The 26,363-nt window shown below is 57.2% G+C and overlaps 1 protein-coding gene across 5 annotated transcripts; it reads left to right on the top strand.

The window, feature by feature from the left end:
• Positions 1-2,861: 2,861 nt before the first annotated feature.
• TCF25 (transcription factor 25) lies at positions 2,862-26,239 on the top strand. Of its 5 annotated transcripts, none has more exons than XM_036832495.1 (18): positions 2,862-3,183; positions 12,014-12,178; positions 13,071-13,145; positions 13,582-13,700; positions 14,163-14,228; positions 17,136-17,218; positions 18,250-18,380; positions 18,489-18,588; positions 19,253-19,346; positions 20,553-20,645; positions 20,754-20,859; positions 21,848-22,007; positions 23,076-23,163; positions 23,692-23,850; positions 23,961-24,051; positions 24,539-24,618; positions 25,758-25,830; positions 25,941-26,239. In XM_036832495.1, the coding sequence occupies exons 1-18, from the start codon at positions 2,992-2,994 to the stop codon at positions 26,097-26,099; spliced, it is 2,034 nt and encodes a 677-aa protein (XP_036688390.1). In that variant the 5' UTR covers positions 2,862-2,991; the 3' UTR covers positions 26,100-26,239. The 5 variants fall into 5 exon arrangements, with proteins under 5 accessions (XP_036688390.1, XP_036688387.1, XP_036688391.1 ...); XM_036832492.1 differs by having other exon boundaries at positions 2,896-3,183; positions 23,632-23,850; positions 24,539-24,657; XM_036832493.1 differs by having other exon boundaries at positions 2,897-3,183; positions 23,632-23,850.
• The last annotated feature ends 124 nt before the right edge of the window (positions 26,240-26,363 follow it).

Below are 26,363 nucleotides of genomic sequence, written 5' to 3' on the forward strand. Positions count from 1 at the left end.
GCCCCAGCAGTGGGGCTCTGGGGAAGAAGGTCCTGCCCGCACGTTTTCTTTTCCGACGTCCAGGCCGGGACAGGGGTCCTTGGTCCCCAGGGGGCCTGGAGCACCCCCCTCGCACCTGTGCTCTCCTAGCAGGGCCGTGGGCTCCGGAGGCACCTGGGAAGCCTCTCAGTGGGCTAGGATTCCCATTGGGCATCCCAGCCCTCCATGTGGAAGGTCTAAGGCCAAGCTCACTCCCGGCCCCCACCTGGCATCCGTACCCCGGCCATCCGCCACGCAGCCAGTGTCACTGGCCTCACACACTCAGAGGTGTGGGGATGGTGCTGGCCCGGGGGCCCTGGCGATGCTGGCGGTCCCGGTACGGGAAGGAGCTCTGTAAATTGCACACAAGGCCACTCCTGGCCGAATAAAGGTGGCCTCCCAGTCTCCCGGCCGGGGTGTGCACTGAGAGCTGCCCGGTTGCAGGGGTGGGCCTGTGCTCCAAGGGCGGACACTGGGCTCTGAGGGGCCACCTGCCCTCGGGTGCCATCATGACACGCACGTGCTCAGGCACACTCCATGATCTGGCCATCTTGGTCCTACAGCCGACAGGGCTGTGTGTGTGTGTGTGACAGCCGCACAGCCTGCTGCCTGTCACCTCCCAGCCTGGGAACACTTTGGCCTCATCCGCCAGATCTCTACTCCTGTTCTCCAGGCAAAGGGTTCCCTCAGGGCCGGCAGGTGTGGGGGGAACCTGTGGGTGAGCACCCGGGTGCTCTGCCTGCCCACAAGGAAGGGGGCTTCTGTTGTCACCCCCATCTTACAGATGAGGAAACTGAGGCTCAAAGAGGTGAGGGAATTTGGCCACAGGTGCACAGCTTGCCCAGGATCTTCAGCCAGGCCTATCAGATGCCAGGCTCTAAGGCCTGGCACACAGATATGGGCCCGGAGGAGGCCCCAAGGGACAGACCTTGTAACAGACGGGCCTACGGGTGAGATGCTTTCTTCAGCTAGGGTCCAGGACCCTCAATGACAATTACAGCAGCCAGGAGAAACAGCCCATTCCCAGCACTTGTTCTGAGCACTTCATGGGCAGGCAGTATTGTTATCCCCATTTTAAAATGAGAAAACTGGCACACAGAGGGTAAAGAATTGCCCCCGGTCACACAACCAGCAAGGAGAAAGCACTTCCAAGGGCAGATAATCCTGCAGGTGTGGAAACAGGGCAGGTGACACGGGCAGGGCCATGCTCCCAATAGGGGGAGACCCAGGTTCTTATCCTCACAGGAACACCTTGAAATGAAAGCCCATCGGAAAACAGAATAAACCCCATCCTGGGACAGCTGGGCTAAGCCAGGAGGGCCCACACGGCTCCAGGGTGAGGTCAGGAGGGAGGGTCCTGCTGTCCTGGCTGCTGGGGCTCACCTCCCGCCGACTCCAGGTGCAGAAAGCTGTAGTGCTGGCCCAGGGAACCCAGCCCTGCCTCCGCTCACCTAACTTAGATCCTGACAGACGGAGGTCGCTCGCTCTAGAACTGTTCACAACCAAGCTTCTCGCTGAGGACCAGGCCTTCGGGAGCACAGAGAGAGGCTCATGTTCAGAGTTGCCTGTTCAAGGAAGGCACCCCTCACAGCCCCCCGGCTGCCGACTTAACAGACGGCAAGGCAGGAAGCAGCTCCTGGTGACACTCCCCTCGTTTCCACCCACAGGTGAGGCGATAAGCCTGCATAAGCTGGTCACACCTTGGAATAGCAGTGACACAATCTATTGAACAGCTAGCCTGATCCCTGAACAATCAATTTTTAGGAGGATGGTGCCCTGGAGGTCCTGTATGTGCTGAGCGTGACTCTTAGTGGCTGGATTGGGGGGGGTGGGGGGGTGTGAGGCAGCAGCCACGTGCCAGCCAGCGCGAAGCAGTTCAAGATCCCATGACCAGTATGGCTGCCAGGCCAGCGGCGTGAGCACTGCCACACACACCTGCTTCCCTTCTGGGGCTGTGCCAGCAGCCTTCCTCATCTCAGCTCTGGAACCACAGACACGAAGGCAGACCCACATTCTACCTGGGCCAGTTCCTTACTCTCTGAGTCCCAGTTTCTTTACCTGTAAAGGGGAGGACGTCTACCTTCCAGGGCCAGATAAGAACTCAGGACAGGGCTTGGCGCCACAGTGAGGGTCGTCCGCGACCCTCCTCCGTCAGGGTGGGAGGGCCCCTTCCCCACACCAGACCATCCTGCCCTAGCGTTTGGACCTCTGCAGTGCAGGGGTTCTCAATCTGCCTGTACACTCTAATCCCCTGAAGAGCTTTTTAAAAATGTCAATGCCAGACCCCACATTGGAATTTCTAGGGATGAGTCCTCGACCTTCACTGTAAAAAATCCCTCCAGGAGATGATGACACACGGTAAGGGTGGCGAGCCTCCACTTTAGACCACGGATTCCCACACCTAGATGTATAGGAAAATCACCTGGGACGCACTAATGACGACAAAAAGCAAACGCCCAGGGCGTACCCTAAGGGTCGGTTTCAGCCTGCCCTGGGAGAAGGGTCCAGATCCGCAGCTTTGGGAAGCTCCTCGGCTTGGACGCGCCTACTTTTAATAAGGACAGAACTGCCTCGTCGGCAGCCCTGGAGGCGGCCTGCCGCGACTGGGCGCACCCCCCCCCCCCCGCGACCCGCCCCCAGCTGCCGCCTGGCCCCGCCCCCGCCCCGCCGGCCCGCACTCGCTACTGGAGGCTCGGAGCCCCGCGCCGTCCAAACGTCTCTCGCTGCCGCGCCTCCAGGAGACCCAGAGACACCCGCCCGCGGAAGCGCCCAAATCTCGCGAGAACTCGCCCGGAAGTGCCTGCGCCTTCTTTGATGCCACCGCAGACAGAGAGGAAGTTCCGGAAGGCCGCAGCGCGCAGACGCGACACGCCAGACTCGCGCCACCGCACCTTAAGTGCGCAGGCGCGCCGTCTGCTCTCTTTTCCGCTCTTCCTTCTGCCCGTCTCTAGACGTAAGCGGCTGTTGGGTCCTATGTCGCGCCGGGCCCTCCGGAGGCTGAGGGGGGAACAGCGCGGCCAGGAGCCCCTCGGGCCTGGCGCCCTGCAGTTTGTCCTCCACGATGATGATGATGTGGAAGAAGAAGGCCCAAAGCGGGGGCCAGGTGGCCGGCGCCCCCGGGGCGCAGGGGAGGAGGGCGTCCGTGTCAACAACCGGTTCGAGTTGGTGAGGCGTGGGGCTGCCTGGGGTGGGGGCCCGGGGTGGGGGCGGCATGCGAGGAGGGTCCGTGACGTCACGGGGCGGGGCTACGGGGGTCTGGGCTGCAGTGGGGGGCGGGGCGAAAGGAGTGGGCGGTGGCCTGAGGCCGGGGGCGGGGCTACGTTGGCTTTGGGCTGCGGTGAGGGGCGGGGCCATAGTCCGGGGGCGGGGTAAGTGGGGTCCTGGCTGCAGCGGGTGGGCGGGGCCTCTCGTCGGTGGGCGGGGCCGCAGCGCGGTGGGCGAGGCTTCGCTCCCAGGGTCTGGGGGCGCCAACCCTGATTTCAGGGTTAAGTGTCTCCCTTGCGGTGCTGTCGCAGGGCCTTCGCAAACGATCTCGGTTGGTCCTCACAACCCAGGACTCGGTGCCTCTCTCTGCCCATCGCTGCGTCCCCATAGCAGGCGTCTGGCACAGAAAAATAACGCCACCCCTCCACCCCCGCCCCCCCGCCCCCTTCCCCCCCCCCCCCTTTGTAGCGCTGGCCTCAGTCTGTAATTCTGCACGTGCTCGTTCTCGCTCCCTTGACCGACCTGTGCGGCAGGTACCGTGTCTGCTTGCTCACCGTGTGTCCCTAGCACCGTGCGCCCGGCGCACACTAGGGCGCGACCGCGGTTGCCGAGTGATTGGAGGAGTACCAGTAGGTGTGAAGATCGTGGAGACACCAGCTGCCCAGCTGTCGTCTGTAAGGTTTTTTAGTCTGGCAACCGCTCCCAACTTCACAGGAAGTTGGCAGGTTAGGGGCCCATCCTAAGACTGGGGAGTGTGGGCTGCCAGTCTGGGAGTTTGGTTTAGAGATTGTCCACGTTTCTCCAACGTAAGAGGCAGCCTCACCCTGTAGTTTCTGCTGGAGGCGGGACCAAGTCCGTCTTCAAATTCTCCAGACTCTCCCGCCACCTACCTCTTCTGAGCCTCCTCGCTCCCTTGTTTCTTGCCATTTCTTTGTTTTTAATTTTTTATTATGGAAAATTTCAAACACATGCAAAAATAGAGCAGTACAAGTAACCTTCACGGGCCCCCACCCAGCTTCCACGGTTCTCCACACATGGCCGGTTTTTCCCCAGTGCTCCCATCACATCATTTATCCCTAGGTTTTCCAGTCATTTTTTGACTTCTCTCAAAATCCTCGAGGCTTCTTTCCATTCCACTTGTTAACAGGCTGAAATGAGTTTGTGCTGAAGTCGGCTGTTTTCCCTGACCGTCTGTCAAGTGTACTTTCTCCTTTTTCTGACATCCTCCAGGTTTAGTCTTCTTTTTTTTTCAGTCTTAAACAACAGTAACTCATTTGGAAAACGTTCACACGTTCCAGGCCCTGCTGCGATGTCGTGTGTCTTACGGCCTGGGAAGGTCATGTTGTCCCCATTGTACAAATGAGGTAGTAAGTGACACCCACAGTGAAATCCAGGCTCTGGACTCCTTTTTTTTTTTTTTTTAATTATTTATGTATTTATTTTTGGCTGCGTTGGGTCTTTGTTGCTGTGCGCGGGCCTTCTCTAGTTGCAGCGAGTGGGGGCTACTCTTCATTGCAGTGCATGGGCTTCTCATCGTGGTGGCTTCTCTTGTTGCGGAGCACGGGCTCTAGGCACGCGGGCTTCAGTGGTTGTGGCACACAAGCTCAGTAGTTGTGGTGCACGGGCTTAGTTGCTCTGTGGCATGTGGGATCTTACCGGACCAGGGCTCGAACCTGTGTCCCCTGCATTGGCATGCGGGTTCTTAACCACTGCGCCACTGAGGAAGTCCCTAAAATTGTATTCTGAACCGTGCCCTGGTGTTTGTCTCTGAAGCAAAGTTAGCGTTCCTTCTGAAGAAGAAAGGAGGGTAGATGGACAGTGGGCCGGGGTGTGGGGATAGATGAAAAAAAAAAAAAAAAAAAAAGGCAGGTGCTTCTGTGTGTGAATAGAGGGAAAAGGTGCTTCTGTGGACTCCGTGTGGTATCGGTCAGGTCAGAGGGACCCAGCAGCTGCCCCTGCTGAGTGCTGGGCTGTGCGTGTCCTCCTCGGCTCTCCGGCAGGACCCTGACGTTGCACAGACCTCCGTCGTAGTCTCTGGGTTCAGACGCCATCTTCACATCGTCTCCTTTAGGTGTCTCGCAGACGTCTCAGGCTCAGTGTGTCCAGACTTTAACTGCCCTCTCTGCCTCCTCCAGCCTTCCCTGTCTGTTGAGGGCAGCTCCACTCTCTGCTGCCAAGGCCATCAGCCTGGAATACACCCCTGACCTTGTTCTCTCACACACCGCATGCAAACCCTGGTGAAGTCCTGGGCGGCTGCAGGTGTAGCACGTGTGGTGTGGCCGTCGCCTCTGCCTGGATACTTCTGACCCGGTCCCGCTCGTCCTCTTGGCCTCTGCAGCCTGTCTCGGTGCAGCAGCCCCAAGGATCCTGTTAGGCCCACATCTGCTCTCAGCCCTCCTTTCTCACAGCCCGCCAGGGACCGGATCGCCCGCCTCATCTCCCCCTGATCTCGCCCGCTCTGCTCCAGCCACAGGCCTGGAACACAGGACTCCCCGCCGTCCCCTCTACCCGGGACACCCCATATTCCTGTGTCGCTTCCCCCGCTCAGGCTTCACTCAGATGTCGCCTTCTGAGTCTTGCTTACCCTTCCCACCGATTGAAAGTTACAGCCCCTCCTCCCCCCACCCCGTTCTTCTGATCTTTCCCCTTTTTCCCTGGAAGTTATCACAGAACAAACCGTACAAGTTACCCACGTGTTCTTTTTATCTCATGCTGCTTGGCCCCCACTGCCGGAGAGTATCAGCCGTGTGAGAACAGAGACTTTGTTGTTCCCTTGCGCGTCCCCACCCCCGGAACAGTGTCTGTTCTCTTAGGTGTGCGGAGAGGTCGCGGCATGAGTCAGTGTTCCCTCTGAGGACAGAGTGTGAGCGTCTGCACACGGGCTTTGCATCCCGGCTCCGCCTCTTCTTACCTGTGAGAACTTGGGCAGGGTTCCTAACATACGCGTCGGCTCCCGTTTCCTGGGAATGATGTTACTTACCTCATGGGGTTGTCACAAAGAGTCAGTGAACTAACGTGTACAGCCCTTAGCCCATGCCGGGCGTGCAGTACTCAGCAAATGTTGATGTTAAATCATGTTGACAGCCAAGAACTTCAGTAGAAACGTGTGACCCTAAGTGGTTTAGAGACGTTTCTAGGGGCTGGTACGCCCCTCTCCCCCTGGGGAGTGGGAAGACACCCTTCTGTGACTTAATGGCTGGGACTGTCCTCTTTGCTGGCTCTTGGGTGAGTTTCCTTGGCCTTAGATTAGAAATCGTCTTTCCTACCTCATTCAGAGTGGTTTTTGAAAATCGGTTTTATTGAAATATAATTTATATGTAATAAATGCACCTGTTTTAAGGGTATAGTTTGAGTTTTGCAGCATAACGTACTGTGCAACTGTTAAAAATGGTGTTGTAAAATAGAATTTATTAGTGTTTTGGGGTCAGGGACCACTTTGACAATCTGATAAAAAACCACAAGCTTTTAAAAACTATCAGGATTTATTCTATATCATTGAAAAGTTTTAGCGAGGAAGATTATTTTTTTCTGAAGAATTACGTGTGTATGTCTCTCTGTTTTCATGTACAATATAGTGGCCAGTCTCTGAAATAAATCTAGATTGGAAGAAATCGAAGTTGTGTAATTAAATAAAAGGAAACTTGTTCCAAAGTAAGCGTCATTGATGAGGTTGCTCTTGTTTGACTGGAATAAGAACTGGACGTTGTTCAGTGACCGTCGACTCGCGGACATCTCGCGGACATCTCGCGGACATGGGTCATCTTCATGTTTGATGCCCAGTTCTGCTGGCAGCAGGAGCCAGACCCTGGATTCGCATTCACAAACGCATTTGGTAACAGGTGGTATTGGAACCCCTGTAGATTTTTTCACTGCTCAAGGGCACATTTGGTCGTGGATTACAATAATTTTCTAAGATTCTTCAGGTTAGTGTCATGTCACATCACTTCTTTTGTCCTCAAGTCTGTGAGAAAACCTTTAGCAGAGGTGGCCTCATCCATGCCAGTTTCCACCTACTGAAAGATGGTAGAAAGATGGGGCTTTGTCATCCCTGACTGCATGCCGGAGAAGAACTTCCTCAGTAATGTCAAGTTTTAATGTTTTCCCTCTTTTAATAGGAAAAATAACTTTTTTTTCCCAGTAGCACTCTTAGGGGCCCTAAAACGAAAGGCGTTTTTTGTTTTGTTTTGTCTTTTTCGGCTGCACCATGCAACTTGTGGGATCTTAGTTCCCCGACCAGGGATCAAACCCGGGCACAGGGAGGCTGTCCCAGCAGATCGTGGTGCTCATGCTGAGCCAGGGGACAGATCAGATTTGGGGTCTGTAGAAGTGGCTGGAGTTAAGGGGGAAGGTGCTGGAGAGGAGGAGTTCCGGAAACCTGCTCGGAGTCTTGGGCTCGATACTAAGCTGTGTTGGGCATAGAACAGCCAATGGGGGAAGGGCAACACGAGACACTCACCACCACTCGAGCTCCCAGGGTTGGGAAAACATTCAGCTCTGACCGACCAGAACACAGAGGCCTAACCGAGAAGCCTGGTGACCAGTGGAGGCTTCAGAAAGGCCCTTCCATAGCAGTAGGGCTAACGTCTCCCTCCAGTGAAGAGTACTCTATGCCTGTCTTAAGATAGCTTGAAAATAAAGTTTGGAGGTATTGTGCTAATCTGCGAGTAAATTAACTGCCTGCCTGAACAAACGTCAACACTTTATTAAGTAAAAGGACAAAATCTAGTCACTCAGCAGTGTAGCATCATGACAGCTAGCACACACTAAAAAATTACCAGACACATGAAGAAGCAGGAAAATGTGATTCATAACCAGGAGACAAAGCATTCAGGAGAAACAAGCCCGGTAAAATCATACGCAGACCTAAGACAAGATATAAATATATTCAAGGATTTAAAGGAAAGCATGAACGTAACGAGGGAAAATATAGGGAATCTCACTAGGGAAGTATAAACTATAAAAGAGCAAATTCCAGATGTGAAAAATATATATTATCTGAAATGCATAACTAGCTTGATGGTCTGAATTGCAGATTATAGATACTTGAGAAGAAAAGATGAGTGATCTTGAAGTTAAGGCAAAGACACTATCCAGACTGTCCAGAAAGGGGAAAAATAACCTCAGTCCTTTGTAGGACAATATCAAGGAGTCTAATGTCTGTAATTGTGGGAGCGGAACAGAGGCAGGAAGTTGGGCAGAAAAAATAATTGATGAAATAGTGGCAGAAAAAGTCCCAAATTTGACACAAAAGAAAACCCCATAGATCCAAGAAGTTCAACAAACCCTAAGCAGGATATGATTTAGCAGCAGTTTGAATCATAACTGCTGTAAACCCATGGTGAAGAAAAGTTGTAAACGAAGCTGGAGGTTAGAGACACATTATCTACAGGGAAGCAATCACTGACTTACCGTTAGATCAGAGCAGGCCTGCAGACGGTGGGTCACCATCTCTAAAGTGCCGAAAGAGAAGTGGACCTGGCATAGTATACCCAGTGAAATGCTTCTCAAAAATGAATGTGAAATAAAGATGTTTTCATAAACCCAAAAGCTGAGAAAATTCATTGTCGAAAGGCTTACACTAAGAGAAATGTTAAAGGAAACTTCATTTTGAAGGTAAATAATACCAGATGGGAATGTGGATGTATGTGAAGGAGTGCTGGAAATGGTGAATATTGGGATAGATGCATAATCTTTTCTAGTTTTAAAATTTCTTTTTAAGATAATTTGCTGTGTAAAGCAAAAGTAATAGTGTATTGTTGGGTTTATAACATGTGAAAGTAAAATACGTGGCCTGACTAGTAGTGGGAGGAAGGGCAGAGTGGGCTGGGCCGTTGGGTGGGCTCGTGTTTTCTGTGACATGATAGAATATCTCATGAAGGATACTCTCGGCAAACCCCAGAGCAGCCACTAAAAGTATAAGGCAGACACAGTGTGCTGCTGGCATAAATGCAGATACACAGGCAAGCACAGCAGAAACAAAACTTCAGAAGTGAATTCACACACAGTCCACTGGTTTTTTCCAGAGCAAGTCAGTATCCCTGTAAGACATGGTGTTAGAATAACTGGCTGGTGGTGTGGGGAGAGATGAACTTCAGCCATACCCGCTCCTCCACACGCACAGTCACAGCTCCACACGCTAAAACTATCACACTTTTAATAGAAGTCGTAGGAGGATAGCTTTGATGTTCCTGGACTGGGTCTAGGAAGCACTAACTAATTATAAGAAAGGGTTGATACAATGGACTTCATCAAAATTTAAAACTTTTCTGCTCATCAAAAGATGTAGTTAGGAAAATGAATAGGCCTGCCGCAAACCGAGAAGGAGCTCACAAGAGCCATGACAGAGGCCTCGCCCCAGAGGGTGTGGCCCCTCAGTAACACGTCAGCCCAATTTTAGTGAACAGACACTTCCCAAAGGAGTGGGGAAGTACTCAACACTATTAGGCTACAGGTAAATGTGAATTAAAATTGTAATACGATACCCCTGTGCACCCACCAGAATGGCCAAAATGAGAGCATGTGGGGCTGGCAGCCTTGAGGCGGGGGATGAAATTGTCCGACCGCTGGAAACAGGCCTGGCAATTCAGCATAAACCTGACGCCTCACACCCCAGCAACCACTTCTGGACCCTTACCCAGAAGACTTCACAAATGTTCACAGCAGCTTAACCCACAGTAGCCCCAAACAGGAAACAAAAGACTCCCAGTGGATAAACTAATGTGGTGTATCCATGCAAAGGAATACTAGTCGCCAGGAACCAGGAGCTAACTGCTAGTACAAGAACAGGACGAACCTCAGAAGCCGTACACTCCAGAAGACACTGGCCGGGCGGGCACGGCGTCCTGGGACAGGCAAAGCCACAGTGCTGAAGACCCTAGGGTTCGCCAGCATCGGCAGGAGGGTCAGCTGGGGGTGGAACGAGGCCTGTGTTTCTGGGGTAACAGGAGGGTCAGCTGGGGGTGGAGCGAGGCCTGTGTTTCTGGGGTAACAGGAGGGTTTTGTCTCCTGATAAGAGTATAGGTTACACAGCTCTGCCAAAACTTGTCCTGTACATTCATTTCAAGAGATGTAAATTGTACCCAGGTTTTTTCTTTTTTTTTTAAAGAAAAAGCTTCCTACCCCCCAGCAGAGATCCAGCCCCTCCCCCGTCCTCACTGAAGTGTTCATGGTGCCTTGTCCTGGGGATTCCAGAGAGCACACAGGCAGCAGACAAGACCCTCTGGAAATAGGGACCCGTTTGGGACCTCGAAACTGATGACCTTGGCAGCTCCTGGATGGCAAGTCTGATTGACGTCAGGATGCTGGGCGGAGGTCTCGGGCCGGCGCCGGCCCGCGTGGGGAGCAGTGAGTCGTGCTCCTTCGCAGAGCTCTTTCCAAAGCTCCTCAGGGTCCTGTGTGCAAGAGTCAGAGTTTTTCTTTCTGTTGAAGTTGACCTTGGCATGGAGCTTCTCATAAACTGGAATTTCTGGAAACACCTCAAGCTTCCACAGGGGGCTCAAAAATGAGAATTTTTTTTTTTTAAGGATGTGAGCATGACTTAATAAAAGTAAAGCAGTCCCGGGCTTCCCTGGGAGGCGTCACCAGCACTGAGTGCTGGACAAAGCGTGGGGCTGTTCCTCCGGGACCCCTGCTGTGGAGAGGCACCGTCCGCGGGGCCCTCACTGCAGTTCCTCCCTTCGCACCGAGGTCCACGGCGGGGCCTGGCCTCACGGTGCTGTGCCCGCCGCAGTGTGCGTGGTCCTGTCGTTACAGAAAAAGGTCTGTGAATTTGCTAGGCAGGTGTCACACAGCCCTGAGCTTCACCCTGGCCGCGTGGGGACCTCCGCTGGTGAAGATGCGAAACCAGGGAGCACAGACGCGCGTGCGTCCCTTCCCTTGAGACTTCCGTCAGAGCCCCGGGCCCCGCGGGGACAGGCAGTGGTCAGTCGCTGAGAACTTCGCCCCAGTTTTGTTCTGAAATCATCTCAGGGTTCTGGGGGTTAGAGTGGATTTTATTTTTATTTTTTTAGCTTTATATTTTTCGGATGTTCTGAATCTTTTATGTACGTTTTTGCATTTATTTTTGGACCTCGGTGAGCCAGGTCGCGTCCCTCTGATGTGTCTCGTGAAGCGTGGTGTTGGTGCTGCGTGTCGCCTCTTTTGTTTGCTGATTCATTTACTAGCAGAAGGGCCAGAACTTGTCCCGTGACTTGTCCCTGCCCCGTCTCCTCCAGAGCGAGGGTGTGAGCCTCCTGGGACCTTCCTTTCAGCATCGTGTTCCTGAGGTCTGCGTGTGCACACGAGCGTGGTTCGTCCCTGTTCACCGCTGTCTAAGGCTCCCCTGACGGATACGTTACCGTTCTTACTATTGAGTATCAATCTCCTGGGCCTTGTCTTCCCCCAGGCGCTGGTCCTGTCTGCTGGTGTAGAACAGCTGGCCGGAGTCCGGGTGGGAGGAGGGAACAGTGAGGCATTAGCGTGTGTGTTTACTCTGGGGTGGTGCTCGGTAGGGGGAGAAGTTGTCCCGTGTAGGATTCCTCATCACGTCACCCCTGAGGACAGATCCCGTAGCCACACAGCGCCCCAGCGTTCTCTGGGACCATGACTGAAGTGGGCCTGGCCCCGCGCTGCTGAGAGGGGAGCGCCGTGGCCGCTGGGCTAGCAGACATCTGTGGTCCTCCCTCTACAACCTCAGCGACCCGGAAGGTGCCCGCCCACCTCTCCCCGCAACACGCGTGCATCTCAGAGTCACCTTTTAATTGGTGCCTAGGATGCCCCCGTAACGCCCTTGCTCCCCCATCTGTGTTTCCAGATAAACATCGAGGACCTCGAGGAGGCGCCCGGGGTGAACGGGGACAGGACCGACTGTCTGCTCATCGATGCTGCAGCATCGGGGGACAAAAGGAGGGCCCAGAGTGGACGCTCAGAGTCCAGGAAGGACGGCGACGTGGCGGACGCGGCGGTGCCCCCAGAGCAGGTGCAGCTCCCCCCTACACGCCCCGCTGGCGTTTTCTGAGGGCCATTTTGTGAATTGCCCGGCTGTCCCCAGACTTCCTTGGGAGCCCTGATCAGATTGGCTTGGAGTCCTCAAGACTGGTGGCGGCTGGCGAGGGGCCACAGTCTGGGTCCCCAGACACGTCTCCCTGGCACGAGGCCTGCCCCCTGTTTTGGGAGAGTGCCCTTCTGCCCAGGTGGGGCGTGTTCTTCGTGACTGTGTGTCTGCAGCTCGGGCCGGGTGGACCGGGGCCCTTGGTGGATGCACTGGAAGAGACACGTAGGCCAGCTTAGGGTTGGTTGGGTGTGGCAGCTGAGCAGCACGGTGAGGAAGGGGGTCCCTATAGGAGGCCCCTCGTCACTCACCCAGCAAGTGCTCACGGCGAGCCAGTCTGTGCCCTCCAGGGACCTCTGGTGCAGCTGGGCACTCGACTGGTCTTGGGGTGCCGGGGGGCTTCCTCGAGGACCTTCACACTGATGGAAGGTGGTGGCCGGGGAAAGGCACGAGAGGTCTTGAGGTGGGGGACTGCAGGCGTGGCGGCCTGGGGTGCGGAGTCCTGGGCTCCAGGCCGGCTGAGTGTGGCAGGGAGTGGTTGACACGGTGACGGGTGAGAGCAGAGGGCAGGTGGGCGGAGGGTCCAGACCCCGTGAGTGGTCAGGGAGCCCTCAGAAAGGTGGGGGCCAGACCAGAGTCAGGGAGACCAGTGGGAGGTGTCAGTTGCTGGAGAGAAGTGGGTGCGTTCATAGGACATTCAGAAGGTGGACGGCCGGGCGGTGGGCCTGCTGCTGTGTCCCCGTGCAGCTGGCTGCTCTAGTTCTCGGATTTAAGATGTCATTGTCTGTTTCCATTGACCGAAATGAGCTTCTTTTGTCAGTCTAATACAAGTGGCAAACTCCGCAAGAAGAAAAGGAAACAGAAAAATAAGAAAAACGCTGCAGGAGAAAGCTCGGTATGTGTGGCTGGTGGATTTCCTCTCTGTTCTTTTCTGAATGTTTCTTGAGGTGGTGTTGAAAACGTTTCATTTTTTCTTGATATTTTATCTGACTAATTTAGAGGTCAGGGGAAATTACCAAATTTGTTCACTTCGATCCTTGAGGGTTAGAGCCCTCCTCTCCGTGCTTTCCATTTTCTAGCAAACATCCGAAACGGTGCTCTTCCGATGGCAGAGTCCCTTCCTGGTCTGTGACTCTGACTGTTCCTCTTACGAAGCATCTCTCCTTTTTTCTAAATGTACGTGCAGTACAGGGTGTTCAGATTGTGCTGTCTTTCAGGAGGGAAACACAATACAATACTTGTTCTTTGTAAGAGTAACTCTTGCTATTGATGGTTACTTATAAAGTCGGCAAGTCAGTGTGGTGGTGAACATGTCATTTGGGGACTTGCAGGAGAACGGGCTGGAGGACATCGACCGCATCCTGGAGAGGATTGAGGATGCCAGCGGCTGCAGCCACCCAGGCCCGCCCCCACTGAGTGCCAGGAAGCACGTCCTGTACGTGGAGCACAGGTGCGGCCTCGCCGAGTGAGGAGAGCTCGTCTGTGGGGACAGCGGGGAGGGGACGGGGCAGCCCTGGCCTCCCAGGACCTTTCTCTAGCTCTGCGTGTCTGGGAGCGTTCTTTCTTGGGCTGCATTAAAGCTGCCGTTCGGGGGTGAATTATCCATCCCCTGTTCCTTTAGGTGCTTAATGAAGCCCTGTCCCGACCGCAGACTGTTGCCAGCATTAAAAGTCAGCCACCTTCCTTCCTAAGGCAGTGAAGACCCCTCGATCTCATGCCCGGGCTCACGCTGCTCTGACTCGGCCTGGCGAGTGGTGGCCGGTGTCGGCCACGGGCCGTGTGGTTGCAGAGAAATCAGGCCTGCTGGAGAGCCGTTCTCCCTGCTGGGTCCTTTTGTGACTTTCTAACATTCTCAGGATCGTTGTTAACACACTCAATTTCATTTTTCTCTGTAAAATTTTCAATTCTCTAGACACTTGAATCCAGACACGGAACTGAAAAGGTATTTTGGTGCCCGAGCCGTCCTGGGGGAGCAGAGGTAAGACCAACACTGCTGTGTGCTCAGCTGAGGGAAGGGAAGGGAGGGTGTTTCAGCCACAGTGAAAAAGGAAGCCCACGGGACCCGAAGGGGAGTCGAGGAGAAGTCGCGTGGCCTTGTCTGTGGGTGTTGGGCTCCATCACTCACTGCCTGCTCTCCCCCGCGGGTCCTAGTTTTACAAAGATTCTGAAGTTTGAGCTTCTGGCCTTGAAATCTCAGCCAGACTCATTTTTGCTTTTCGGTCGAGAGCAGTGCCGATGTGGGGTTTGGGGTCTGAGATGAGTTTGACCTTCGTGGACGTGAGTTCTGGTGGCTGGGGCCCTGCAGTCAGCGCCGTGGGAGCGCCCAGAGCGTGGGGATCCCGGACGTCCTGTGGGAAGGGGGCTCTTCTGCCTGGGCCGCTCCCTCGCAGGGCGCAGCCCCGACTGTGGGAGCTTTCCCTCGGCAGAGGCTTATAAATGCTGCTTATGAAAAAGAGCTGCTTATTCAAGCAGTTCCGAGCCGTCACCCTTGCCCCCCACAGATAACCCTTCAAGGCTGTTTGCTGCACATCCTGGGCCCCGTGCACATGTCTTGCTTCCTGAGGCTGTAGGGTTCTGCTATCTCTCGCATGCCTGGTTTGCACGGCTGGGTCCTGAGCACCATTTACCCTGCGCTACTGCACCAGCAGCATGGGGGGAGCAGGCGCCCAGGGCACAGGTGTCGGGGTGCATTTGGCTGCAGCGCCTGCTGGCACTTGGCGTGGGGATGCCCAGGAGGGGTGTCACCCGCTGCCCCCCGAGAGTTGAACCCCTACGCCCCCCGTCTGCGTGCTGCTTCCTCCTCGGATCCATGGCAGGTGTAGGAGGCTTTAAAGTCTGTCATGATGTGAAGAGGAAAAATAGTCTCCATGTGTTTGTTTTTTTGGTCTTTTTTTAATTGGGGTATAGTTATTTTACAATGTTGTGTGGTCTCCATGTTTTTTTTGTTTTGTTTATTTATTTATTTATGGCTGTGTTGGGTCTTCGTTTCTGTGCGAGGGCTTTCTCTAGTTGCGGCGAATGGGGGCCACTCTTCATCGCGGTGCGCGGACCTCTCATCATCGCGGCCTCTCTTATTGCGGAGCAGAGGCTCCAGACGCGTAGGCTCAGTAGTTGTGGCTCACGGGCCTAGTTGCTCCGCGGCATGTGGGATCTTCCCAGACCAGGGCTCGAACCCGTGTCCCCTGCATCGGCAGGCGGATTCTCAACCACTGCGCCACCAGGGAAGCCCAGTCTCCATGTTTTTGACTTTGTTTTTTGTTTTGTTTTGGCCGTGCCGTGTGGCATGAGGGATCTTGGTTCCCCAGCCAGGGGTTGAACCCGTGCCCCCTGCGGTGGAAGTGCAGTGTCTTAACCACTGGACCGCCAGGGAAGTCCCTGACTTTTATTTGTTTGATTATGAATGAGGTTGAGGATTTTTTTCATGTCATTCGCTCACACTTTCCTTGTATTTCTCATTGCATTTGCTTTATAATTTGCTTTTATTTTTGGTGTTAAGTTATTCAGGACATAAGGGTCTCTGACTTTGTCTTCTTTTTTGGAATATTAATGAAAAACATTTTAACTCAAAATGTTCACCTTTTTTACCTGGATTGCCCTGGGCTGGACCTTCCACCCCAACCCGTCCTCGCTTCCTTTGCATCTGCCTGGTCTGTCTGTACATGTTTGCCTGGTCTTATTTCTGTGCAAATTATACTTACTACTAGCAGTTAGTTAATCGTAACTGCATTTATTGTTTTTCACAGTGTTACTGTAGTTGTCATTTATTACGTTTCCTTCTGTAAACGGTGAAGTCCTGTGCGTGGGCTCCTGTGCGCAGCCGTGGTCCCTCCTCGTCCCCGCGCCCCACTCGTGTCCGGTCCCCTCGGGGTCTCCAGGTGCCGTGTGCGCTGCTCTCTCCTGGGTCCTCCCGTCTGGGCCTCCTCTGCTGCTGGTGTCTGCTCCCCCGTTGGCGCCCCACCTCCCAGTGGCAGCCTCTTCTGCATGGACGGCTCACCGCAGGGCTGGACCATCCCCGGGAGTCCATAGACGGGACAGTTCTGAGCATCCAGTGACTTCTCCTTTTTTTCACAATTACCAATAACCCAGAATCATTCCACATTTTAGTTTCCTTCAGATTTTGACCATGGTTTTCTTGAAGAGTTGTTTTTTCTCCTGCAGTTTCTTACTTTTATTTCATCCCATTCCTAACACAATCCAGATTTTTACTCAATTTTTTTCTTAATGAAATAGTTCATATTATCAAAAATGTATCCAGAGTGATATACATGGGTCCACTTGGCCACTACTCAGCTCAAGAAATAAAGCATCAGTGACAGAGCAGAAAGCCCTCGGTGTGACCACGGCTGTGGGGAGGGGCGAGCGCCTGCAGCAGAGACCCCGGCTGAGGCTGAGAGCCGAGGCACTGGGCCTGGGGGAGGGAGCTGGGCGGACCCCGCTGCCCACCCGTGCTCCTGAGTCTGGCTGGCTTTCTTCCAGAAGTGTGTGGGTGTTTGCTGCCGATGCCCCACCTCTGTTGCTTGGCGGGGCGGGGTCTCCCGAGAGGGCAGATGAGAAGGGCCCTCTGCCCTGCGCAGCCGCGTCGTCCAGGGGAAGGCAGCTCATTTGTGTCCGCGGGTCACTGCCGGCTTGCTCTCGCCTTGTCGTCTTCACGTTAGGTTCTCACCTTCTGTTTCTTTTCTACCTTTCCTAACGTTTTGCTGCACTATGGGTTTTCTGTTTTTTCCTCCCTCTTCCGTGGTGGTTTGGTTGCTCGGATCACAGTCTGCCGTCTCGTCCGGCAGGGTGACGGCCGTTGTCAAGGCGGTTTGTGTTCTGTCCTTGTCCTGCCCTTGCCCGCAAAGGTCCGGCAGCGGAGGTAAAGCCGTACCCTGTCTGTTCTTCGCAGGCCGCGGCAGAGACAGCGCGTGTACCCCAAGTGTACGTGGCTGACCACCCCTAAGAGCGCCTGGCCCCGGTACACCAAACCAGGTGAGGGTGCGGGGCCGCAGGGGCACGCCTCTGCGTGTGCAGAGCCGGCGTGCGTGTGTGCGGCCGAGGGCCCTGGGAGGGGCTGGGGGGAGCCCCCTGTCTGGGCACAGACCCCCACCTGCCGTGTGTTTTCTTAACCGTGTGCTAATCAGTGTTTCTCCACCTTCTTCCTTTGTGCTGTGGATCCTACGCCATAGGAAGCAGTCAAGTTCACTTTATATTTTGTTGCAAACTGGAGAGCAATTTAATAATTAATAACTTAAAGAAAATTAACATTAATTTAATAATTTAAATTAGTAATTTAATTTAGTAATTTAAAGAAAAACAGCAGCAGTGCAGAAAGATTTGGGTGCAGGGTAATAATGCCCTGCCGGGGGGGGCTTGGCTGTGTGGCATCAAGGATCATGGGGCCCTGGGGCCTGGGATGCCCTGCGAGACCCCCTGTGCTCAGTGAGGACATGGGAAGCCATGGTCCTAGTGGGCATCTCGTCCCCCTTTTCCTTCACTCCCATGTTCCCAGCAGTGGCCCCTGGGCACAGGCAGAGAGAGGGGCTCATTGCCACGGGGTCCTGTAGGGCTGCCCTCAATGGGGCCGTTAGGAGGGTGTCGCCAGGGGCGTCCCGGGACCCTGACTAGTCTCCTGAAGGTAACGAAGGGAAATGAAGTTGTCAGGCTCACGAGAAGACCCTGGACCCCGTCCACCCAGAGTCAGCGCAAGGAGCAGAGAGAGGACGTCGTGGCTTAGCAGTCCCTGTCGCCTTGGAGGCCTGGCAGTGGCCCCTGCGCCATGTCCCACGCCCGCCTGGATCACGGCTCTAAGCAGACAGTGTCTGGGGCTGACCAGACGGGGTGGGGGAGGCGGGCTGTGCGTGTCCCCTCCCTGTTGTCCTGGGATGTCGGTGCTCCGTCCACGCTCCTGGGGGGAGGAACGTCTTCACAGGCAAGGTGTAGAGGCGGGTGTCGCTGGTGTGGCCCGAGCTGCGGGCAGTCAGCCCTGGGCATCCTGACGCCGGCACCCCCTACTCCCCCAGGTCTGTCGATGCGGCTGCTGGAGTCTAGGAAAGGCCGCTCCACCTTCGCCTTTGAGCACAGCGAGGAGTACCAGCAGACGCAGCACAAGTTCCTGGCCGCCGTGGAGTCCCTGGAGCCCAACAACATCGTGGTACGCGGGCGCCCTGGGGGGTCTCGGAGGCGCGGGGCGCGCGAGGTGCCGGAGGTGGGCCCGCGGCCTTCCTGGGCCTCGTCCCATCAGCGTCCTCCCGCCTCGCAGGTCCTGCTGCAGACCAGCCCCTACCACGTGGACTCGCTCCTGCAGCTCAGCGACGCCTGCCGCTTCCAGGAGGACCAGGAGATGGCGCGGGACCTCGTGGGTAAGGCCTGGCGGGCAGCCCCGCCTCAGTTGCTGGGGACGTGGTGGCTTTGCCAGGACGTTCTTTAAGTAGGCGCTTTATTGAGATAAAATTCATCTACCGTGAAATTCACCCCTTTAAAGCATACAGTTCCTTGGTTTTTAGTAGATGCAGACTTGTACAGCCTCATCCTTGTTGATTCTGGGTCACTTCCACCATGTGTGAAAGAAACCCGCCTCCCCTAGCCCCTGGCAACCGCCGGTCTGCCCTCTGTCTCCGGACTTCCCTGTAAATGGAATCACGACACACGTCTCCATCTGGCTTCTGTCATTTACCGTGATGTCCTCAGTGTTCACCTGTGTGGGCCGTGTGTCAGGACGTCATTCCTTTTGTGATGATGGATGGTCCACATTTCGTGGCCTGTTTCCACCCTCGGCTCCTGGGAATCAGCCCCTGGGGGTGCGTGGGCTTCATGAGAGGCGTGTGGTTCCTCCGGCCGGAGCGGGCGTGGCCAGGTCACACCTCTGTGGTTGACGTGATCCCCGTGGGCACGTCCTCGCCCGTCACTTTCCAACTTCTCGTCTCGTGGCCACCTCCCTTCTGGAGCTTTCCTCAGGAGCCACAGAGGACGTGTTTGCAGCCGCCGCGCAGAGGCTGACGCCCGCCCCGTGTCTGTTGCCTGCAGAGCGCGCGCTGTACAGCATGGAGTGTGCCTTCCACCCCTTGTTCAGCCTCACCAGCGGGACCTGCCGGCTGGACTACCGCAGGCCCGAGAACAGGTGAGCCGGCCAGCCAGGCGTTCACAGGCGCACACCGTCTTCCCTCGCGAGTGTCGTAGGCGTCACAGGTGACGTGGGTGCTAGGGTGGGCGCAGTGGGAACAGGTGCCACGGGACCGTCCACGAGGGCTCCCACTGGGGTCCCGGGGCTTCACACTGTGTTTAAAGCTTGAACGCAGGAGGGCTGGGCCTGAGGGCGGACGGACCAGGCTGGCCTGGGCTTTAAACTTGTCCACGTTAGGAGGGAGCCTCACTGGCTGCCTCACTGCGATGGGACCGCTAGTCGTGTTTCCTTGCGTGTTTGGACTCGGTCTGCAGCCCACGCACTTGGGGTCCTCGGGAACGCCTTGCGGGCAGCAGCTCGAACGCAGCCCCATCGTGTTCCTGTCACGCATGCCCGTGGGACCCTCTTCCTGCAGACGCTCCTCCCCCGAAGCCCCCGCTCTCAGCAGCGCAGGCCTGAGCGGACACCGCGGCCTCCCTGCTGACCTCAGCCTCTGGCCTCTCACCCTCCGCCTGCTCTTCAGGGCCCTGCAGGCGTGGGCACGCTCTCCGCTCTGGGCACCCCCGCCAACCCTCCCCGCACCACCCCCCCGTGTTGTCTCTGGCTGTCCTGGGTTGCGTCCCTTGTAGGATGTGTTCCCCAGCCTGGGGGCTGTCGTGGGCCCCAGGGCACAGTGACCCCCACTGCACAGATTGTCTGCAGTGTGTGTGGGGTCTGAATTTTCTCTCTTGTTTCTAGTTGTGTGAGTCTTGTCTCTCCAATGAAATTCTTATTAGTTCTTTGCGATGCTGTAAAATACTAACGTTCCCAGGCATTAACAGGGCAGGGAGCTGTTGATCAAAACAACAGCCCACCAGGCAGCTGTTGAGATTTGAGAATAAATCTAGATGGTAATTACAGTAGCAGATTTAAACTCTCCTCCCTTAAATGATAGTTTTTAAAAAAAATGCCCAAGAAGATGCAGATCTCCACTAACAAATAGGCTTGGTTTTCTGTCCGTGCACACACACGTGACTGCAAACAACAAGCAGAGTCACCTTCTCTGCAGACCGGACCCTGGCGAATGTTCGCGCTGATTAGGCCACACGGGAAATGCCAGCGAAGCCTGTGGGCAGAGGGTGGACGCAGTGCCGGACGAGGCGCCAGGCGACGTGCTCTGCTGCCTGCCGTGCTCTCATTCACGAGGAACTGTCTTGGGTCTAGGAGCTTCTACCTGGCCCTCTACAAGCAGATGAGCTTCCTGGAGAAGCGGGGCTGCCCACGCACGGCGCTGGAGTACTGCAAGCTCATCCTCAGGTAGGGCTGTCGCCCGCTCCCCTCCCCACCGGGGCCACGGCCCGCGGACGTCCGCGCCGGCCCACTGTGGGTTTTGTCTCCCTCTGCTCGCTGTGCTGCCTCCGGAAGCCTGGAGCCGGACGAGGACCCCCTGTGCATGCTGCTGCTACTCGACCACCTGGCCTTAAGGGCACGGAGCTACGAGTACTTGATCCGCCTCTTCCAGGAGTGGGAGGTGGGTGTGAGCACACGCCAGGCCGGGCAGGGACGCCAGGGGAGGGTCCGGGGCTTCAGGCGGGGCTGGGACGCCAGGGGAGGGCCCCCGGGCAGACCCCAGGGGGCCTGCCTCGCCGCCCGCTTACATGTGAGCGCGAGCGTGCAGAGGGAGCCGTGAGGTGGGGGAGGCCACCGTGGCTCAACCCCTGGACGCGTTGGTGCACGTGGGGTCTGAGACGGGCAGGAGGCAGGCCGTCAACTGTCTCATTAATAACCAGCATTTCGTATCCTAGTGGTGCTGTTTTAGATACACTGGGTTATAGATAATGTAGTAACATAGATTTCACCTGTTTTCTTTTTAATTTGGCTGCTGTAAGATGTAGGCTGGCGCTGTGCTCCTGTTGGGTGGCACCGTCTCGGGGACACCTGTAGCCGGGAGCGGGCGGGGGCCAGGAGGTGACAGCCTTTTACTTATTCTGTGTTTGAATTTCTTCACCGCACGTGTTGGTGTATAGTTGAAAGACAGCTACGTAAATTATTTTGAACTCTGGATCATGTGGCCTGCTTGGGCGAGGATTCCCCGGTGCGGGGTCTAGTTCACACAGGTTCCTGGAGTTCACAGAAATGCAGCTGCTGGGCGCCGCCCACGGTGGGGCTGCACCAGGACGTCTGGGGGAGGGGGGGAGGTTACAGAAGTCTCCAGAGACCGTGCTGTCACGTGACACATAGGCATGGGGAGGGAGGCGAGAGCCGGCCGGGTCAGCAGACGTGGAGGTGGGGCGGCCCCACCCCCCAGAGGACCCCGGCCCCTGCCTGACGCCAAGCCGTGGGAAGGTGGGCGTCCACTCTTCCCACCCACCCTGCCTGGGTCTGTCCACGTACCCCCAGGTCCTTTTATTTGCCTTTTCTGCACGGAGAAGGGGGACAGCTCGCCCAGGGACATCCAGGCCCCCGTGCGCTCTGCCTCTCTTGTCTGCACCACCTTGAAACGCCCAAACTCCTTGTAGGCTCATCGGAACCTGTCCCAGCTCCCCAATTTTGCCTTCTCTGTGCCGCTGGCGTATTTCCTGCTGAGTCAGCAGGCAGACCTCCCCAACCAGGAGCTGAGCTCTGCGAGGGAGAAGGCCTCTCTCCTGATCCAGCAGGCGCTTTTCATGTTCCCTGGAGGTGGGTGTGTCCCCGCAGTCCCCGCGGGCACGGATGGGTCCCAGCGCTTGCCCCAAGCTCACGGGAAGATGCATTTTCCAGCGGGGACTTCAGGCGCCGGGGCTGCAGTTTGAAAGCTAACTTTGCTCTCAGGGCACCTGGAGGTTTTAGGGTGTCCTTAGATATTAACAGTTCAAGCAAAACTTATCACCTGAAGTAGACGCGTTTCCTCTGGCGGTGGGCTGGGTGTGAGAGGAAACGGGGCCAGGAGGGGCTGAGTCAGCAAACTGGGCGTCTGTCCTCGTCCTCAAGTCCCGGTTCTCACTGGGGTGAGGAGCTCAGAGTTAGGATTGTCCTGGGTCCTCTCGGATGACCTGCTGGTTTCCATGGGCCCCTAAAGTTGTGGGTGTGTGGACGGGAAAAGGGCCCACGGCTCCTCTCCTGGGCGACATTCTCAAAGGGTCTGTGACCTGAGGGAGGAGCCCACTGCCCTCTCAGGCCCTGGTGGGGCTGGGGTCCAGCACCGCGTGCAGCTCTGCGGGGGCTGGGCCGTGCAGCTCGGGCCCTCGCGCTCCCTCCCTGGCGGCAAGCCTCGCTGTGGGCGGCCGAGGCGGGGGACGCCTAGCCGCTCGGGGTCCCGGCAGACAGCGTCCTCAGCCAGCCGCTCCTGCTCATCTCAGCTGGGCTCCATCCACACGGGCTGCCTGGCCGGGTCTGAGCCGTGCTGGCCCTTCCCGATGAGGCCCCTGACGGGAGGTTAAGGCCCTGCATGGGGGGCTGTGGCCGCCAGCAGGGCCTGCTCGCCGACCCAGAGTCTACCTGCTTCATCGGGAAGCTCCCGTCAGGCGCGTGGCTGGAGTGGAACCCGTCCCTGGGAGAGCGTTGGGGCAGGGGTTCTCTGTGATGAGAGCATCCAGCGCATGTGCTCAGGGCTCCTGCGTGGGTCCCCTCGGGTGCAGATGGGGCCGCAGGGCAGCGGGACGGACAGCCCTCCGTGGCGGCAGGGGCCCCTGGGCTGGTGTGGGAGAGCGGCCTCCCCTGCCTCTCAGCCCTGGCCTTGCGGGCGTGACGGCCCTGCTCCCCCCGCAGTGCTCATGCCTCTGCTCGAGTACTGCAGCGTGCGCCCCGACGCCGCTGTGGCCGCGCACCGCTTCTTCGGACCCGACGCCGAGATAAGGTGCAGACTGGTGGGCGCCCTGGGCAGGGGGTGGGCCTGGGTGGCGGGACTGTCCTCCCTGCAGGGGCTCTGGGGCCCTGGCCACGTGGGCATCAGCCTGGCCCGTTGGACACAGCGAGGGCCCTGGGGCTGTAACGTCCTTGCAGCCGTGAGTGTGGTTCAGACGCCTGTGTTGGCACCTGCTGCCTTTTAAAATTTCTCGTAAAACGTGAAGGAAAACGTGGGACTTGGGAGCCAGCCACCTCAAGCCCGGTCACGAAACTGGGGCGGGCTCTCCGGTGTCTGTGCGCACAGGTGTTTGCGTTCTCCTTGTATTTAGATTCTGATTGAGGAGCTCGTTCTCAGTAAGGACGCTGCACAGGAGCAAGTGCCTGTGTGCCCTGCCCCGGGGTCCCTGTCCCTTGTCGGCAGCCCCCTCTGGGCAGCCTCTTGCCCCTCCAGGTCTCAGCACGCCCTGGATGCCCACAGGCACCGGCGTGCGCGTGGAGCCGGGGCCCGTGGGGGTCTCACAGGCCCCACTGCCCACAGCCAGCCCCCCGCCCTGAGCCAGCTGGTAAGCCTGTACCTCGGGAGGTCCCACTTCCTCTGGAAGGAGCCGGCCACCATGAGCTGGCTGGAGGAGAACGTGCATGAGGTTCTGCAAGCGGTGGACGCCGGGGACCCCGCCGTGGAGGCGTGTGAGAGCAGGTGAGCCCGGGGCCGGGGTGCGGGCAGTGCTCTCAGGACCAGGCCCGTCTCGCGGGCGGCGCAGGGCCGCGGCCACCTCCACCACTGCCCCTCGTCTCCCTGGGCCCTAGGCGCAAGGTGCTGTACCAGCGCGCACCCAGAAACATCCACCGCCACGTGGTCCTGTCGGAGATCAAGGAAGCCGTTGCCGCCCTACCTCCGGTAAGGGAGCGGGCTGGACTCGGGCTTCTTCCTACCAGCAGCTCGGCCCCCAGCTCGGGGTCACGGGCAGAGGCCCCTCCCCTCACAGACACTCGCGTTCTGAGAGGCAGAGGCGCGCCTGCAGCTTTCCGTGACCTTATGGGGCTCAGAGCGGTGACCTGGTGGCTCGGAGCCCCGAGGCCAGTAGCCGGCAGCCTGGGAGTGAGGCCCTGACATGTTGCAGGGAGGTCACAGCATGTGTGAGGGGAGGTCCTGTGGTTCCCACGCCCGCGCCGGCCCCTGGGCTCATCCCAGGCCTCTGAGCGGGCCGGATGAGCGTCCTGGTGGAGGAAGGGCCGTCCTGCCCCCTCGCCCAGGTTTTCAGTACGGGGAGCACGGCCTCGCAAGCAAGGGCCACTCCGTCAGACTCTTCCCACTCCCAGCAGAAGGGCCTGGTCCAGAGTAGAATCGGCTGAAAGTCACCCCTCTGCTCTGTGCCTTTCTGAAGGACGTGAGCACGCAGTCTGTGCTGGGCTATGACCCTTTGCCTCCCTTGGACACCATCTACTCCTACGTCAGACCGGAGAGGTACTTGCTGCTCTGCTCCTTTGCCCACACGGCTCCGAGGTCAGTGCTGGGGCTCGGGGGGTCTTGCTGCCTCAGTCTCAAGCCCTCAGAGAATACGGTGATCTGGGGTCACGGATCAGCTGTTGCAGGCCATGTGTTTTCACTTATTTGTCCATCTAAGGCCGTTTCTCTGTCAGGTTCTGGAGCAAGTGGTGGAGATAGGGTAGGAAGCAGTTGTAGAATCCGGGAATAAATGTAAAATCAGAACTGCAGTAAGAACCTGCGAGGAGACAGCGGGTGAGCCTGGCATGTGAAAGGCTGCAGGTTTCCAGCAGGAGCCTCAGCCTGTGCGGAGGCCCCGCCGGGGGCGAGTGTCTGACAGAGTCAGGCCAGGACGCAGGAGGCCCCGAGGTCCAGCCAGGAGAGCAGGGGCGGGCACCGCGGTGCCCGAGTCTGCCGGCTGCCTTCAGAATTGGCTCATACAGACGCTTTTTTTCCCCCTTTCCTTCCGGTCTTTAAAGCTTTACCTTAAGTAATTGCTTTACGTCAAGTAATTGCTTTACTTCATGTAGAGCCCGTGGTCACAGAGTCAGCGACCTGGGAGAGTCACAGACAGACTTTCTCGTTTCCAGGCTTCAGGCGGACATACTTTGTAGAATGAAGTCCTTTTCGTTCTCTGCTGAATTATAAAAGTTGAGCGCCCATTCATAAGGAAATGTAGTCTCCAGTTAAATTCTCGACAGGTTAAGATGAAAATTATTAACGATCAGCGTCCGTGGCTTCAACACCAAGCTGACGTGCTGGGCGTGGCCACACTGAGGATGGCTGTGTGCTGTGCTGGCTCCAGGCGCCCGGGAAGTGCAGGAGGGCCCCCCGCCGTGACGCATGCCCTAGAATCTTCTCTCCACCCCTCAATTCTGAGCGAAGGACACTTTGAAACACAGCTTTTCTCAAGAGCGAGTGGGGCTTGCTTGCAGTGGCCCCACTCTCCGCTCCACTCAACTGGCCACGTCCCGAAGGCCAGCCCCACGCTGGACCCCCTCCCCCTCGGGCCTGAGCCATCCCCCTGCCGCCCCCGCCCCCCTCTCTCCCCAGCCGCCGTGGGGGCTGCCCTCGTGGCCCCGCCAGGGGCTTTCTGACCGTCCTGACTCCCCTTCCAGGCTCAGCCCCGTCAGCCACGGAAACACCATCGCCCTCTTCTTCCGCTCCTTGTTGCCGAACTACACCGTGGAGGTACGTGGAGCCCGGCACGTGGGGGCCGCCAGCCTCTGAGACCGGGTGTCGGGTCCCGGGGCGGGGGCACGACCCAGCAGGCGCGGCTCAGACGAGTCTCGTTGCCGCAGGGGGAGCGGCCGGAGGACGGAGGGGCCGGGGGTCCACACCTTGACCAGGGCTTGAACAGGCTGATGCTGGCCCTGCGGGACATGATGGCCAACTTCCACTTCCACGACCTGGAGGTGCCGCGCGAGGACCACCCCGAGGGCGACGGGGAGTGGGACTGAGGCACGGGCGGGGCCCCAGCGCCGTGCAGTTACGTTCCTGATTCTGTGCTGGTCGGATCGGCCAGGTCCCCGACCTAGAAGTGCTGCCGTGTTGTCCTCCTGCCTCTGCTGTTCTATAAACGTGAACGGGTTGCGCTCTGCCCGGCGTGAGCTCTTCTTTCCGGGCGCTGCGGTCGGCGCCCCCAGATCCGCACACCCCGCAAGGCTCCCCAAGAGTGTGGCCCGCGGCCACTCACGGCCGAGCCCCAGCCCCGGGCAGGCCCT

The sequence above is a fragment of the Balaenoptera musculus genome, chromosome 19, assembly GCF_009873245.2.
Source record: "Balaenoptera musculus isolate JJ_BM4_2016_0621 chromosome 19, mBalMus1.pri.v3, whole genome shotgun sequence".
Taxonomy (NCBI): domain Eukaryota; kingdom Metazoa; phylum Chordata; class Mammalia; order Artiodactyla; family Balaenopteridae; genus Balaenoptera; species Balaenoptera musculus.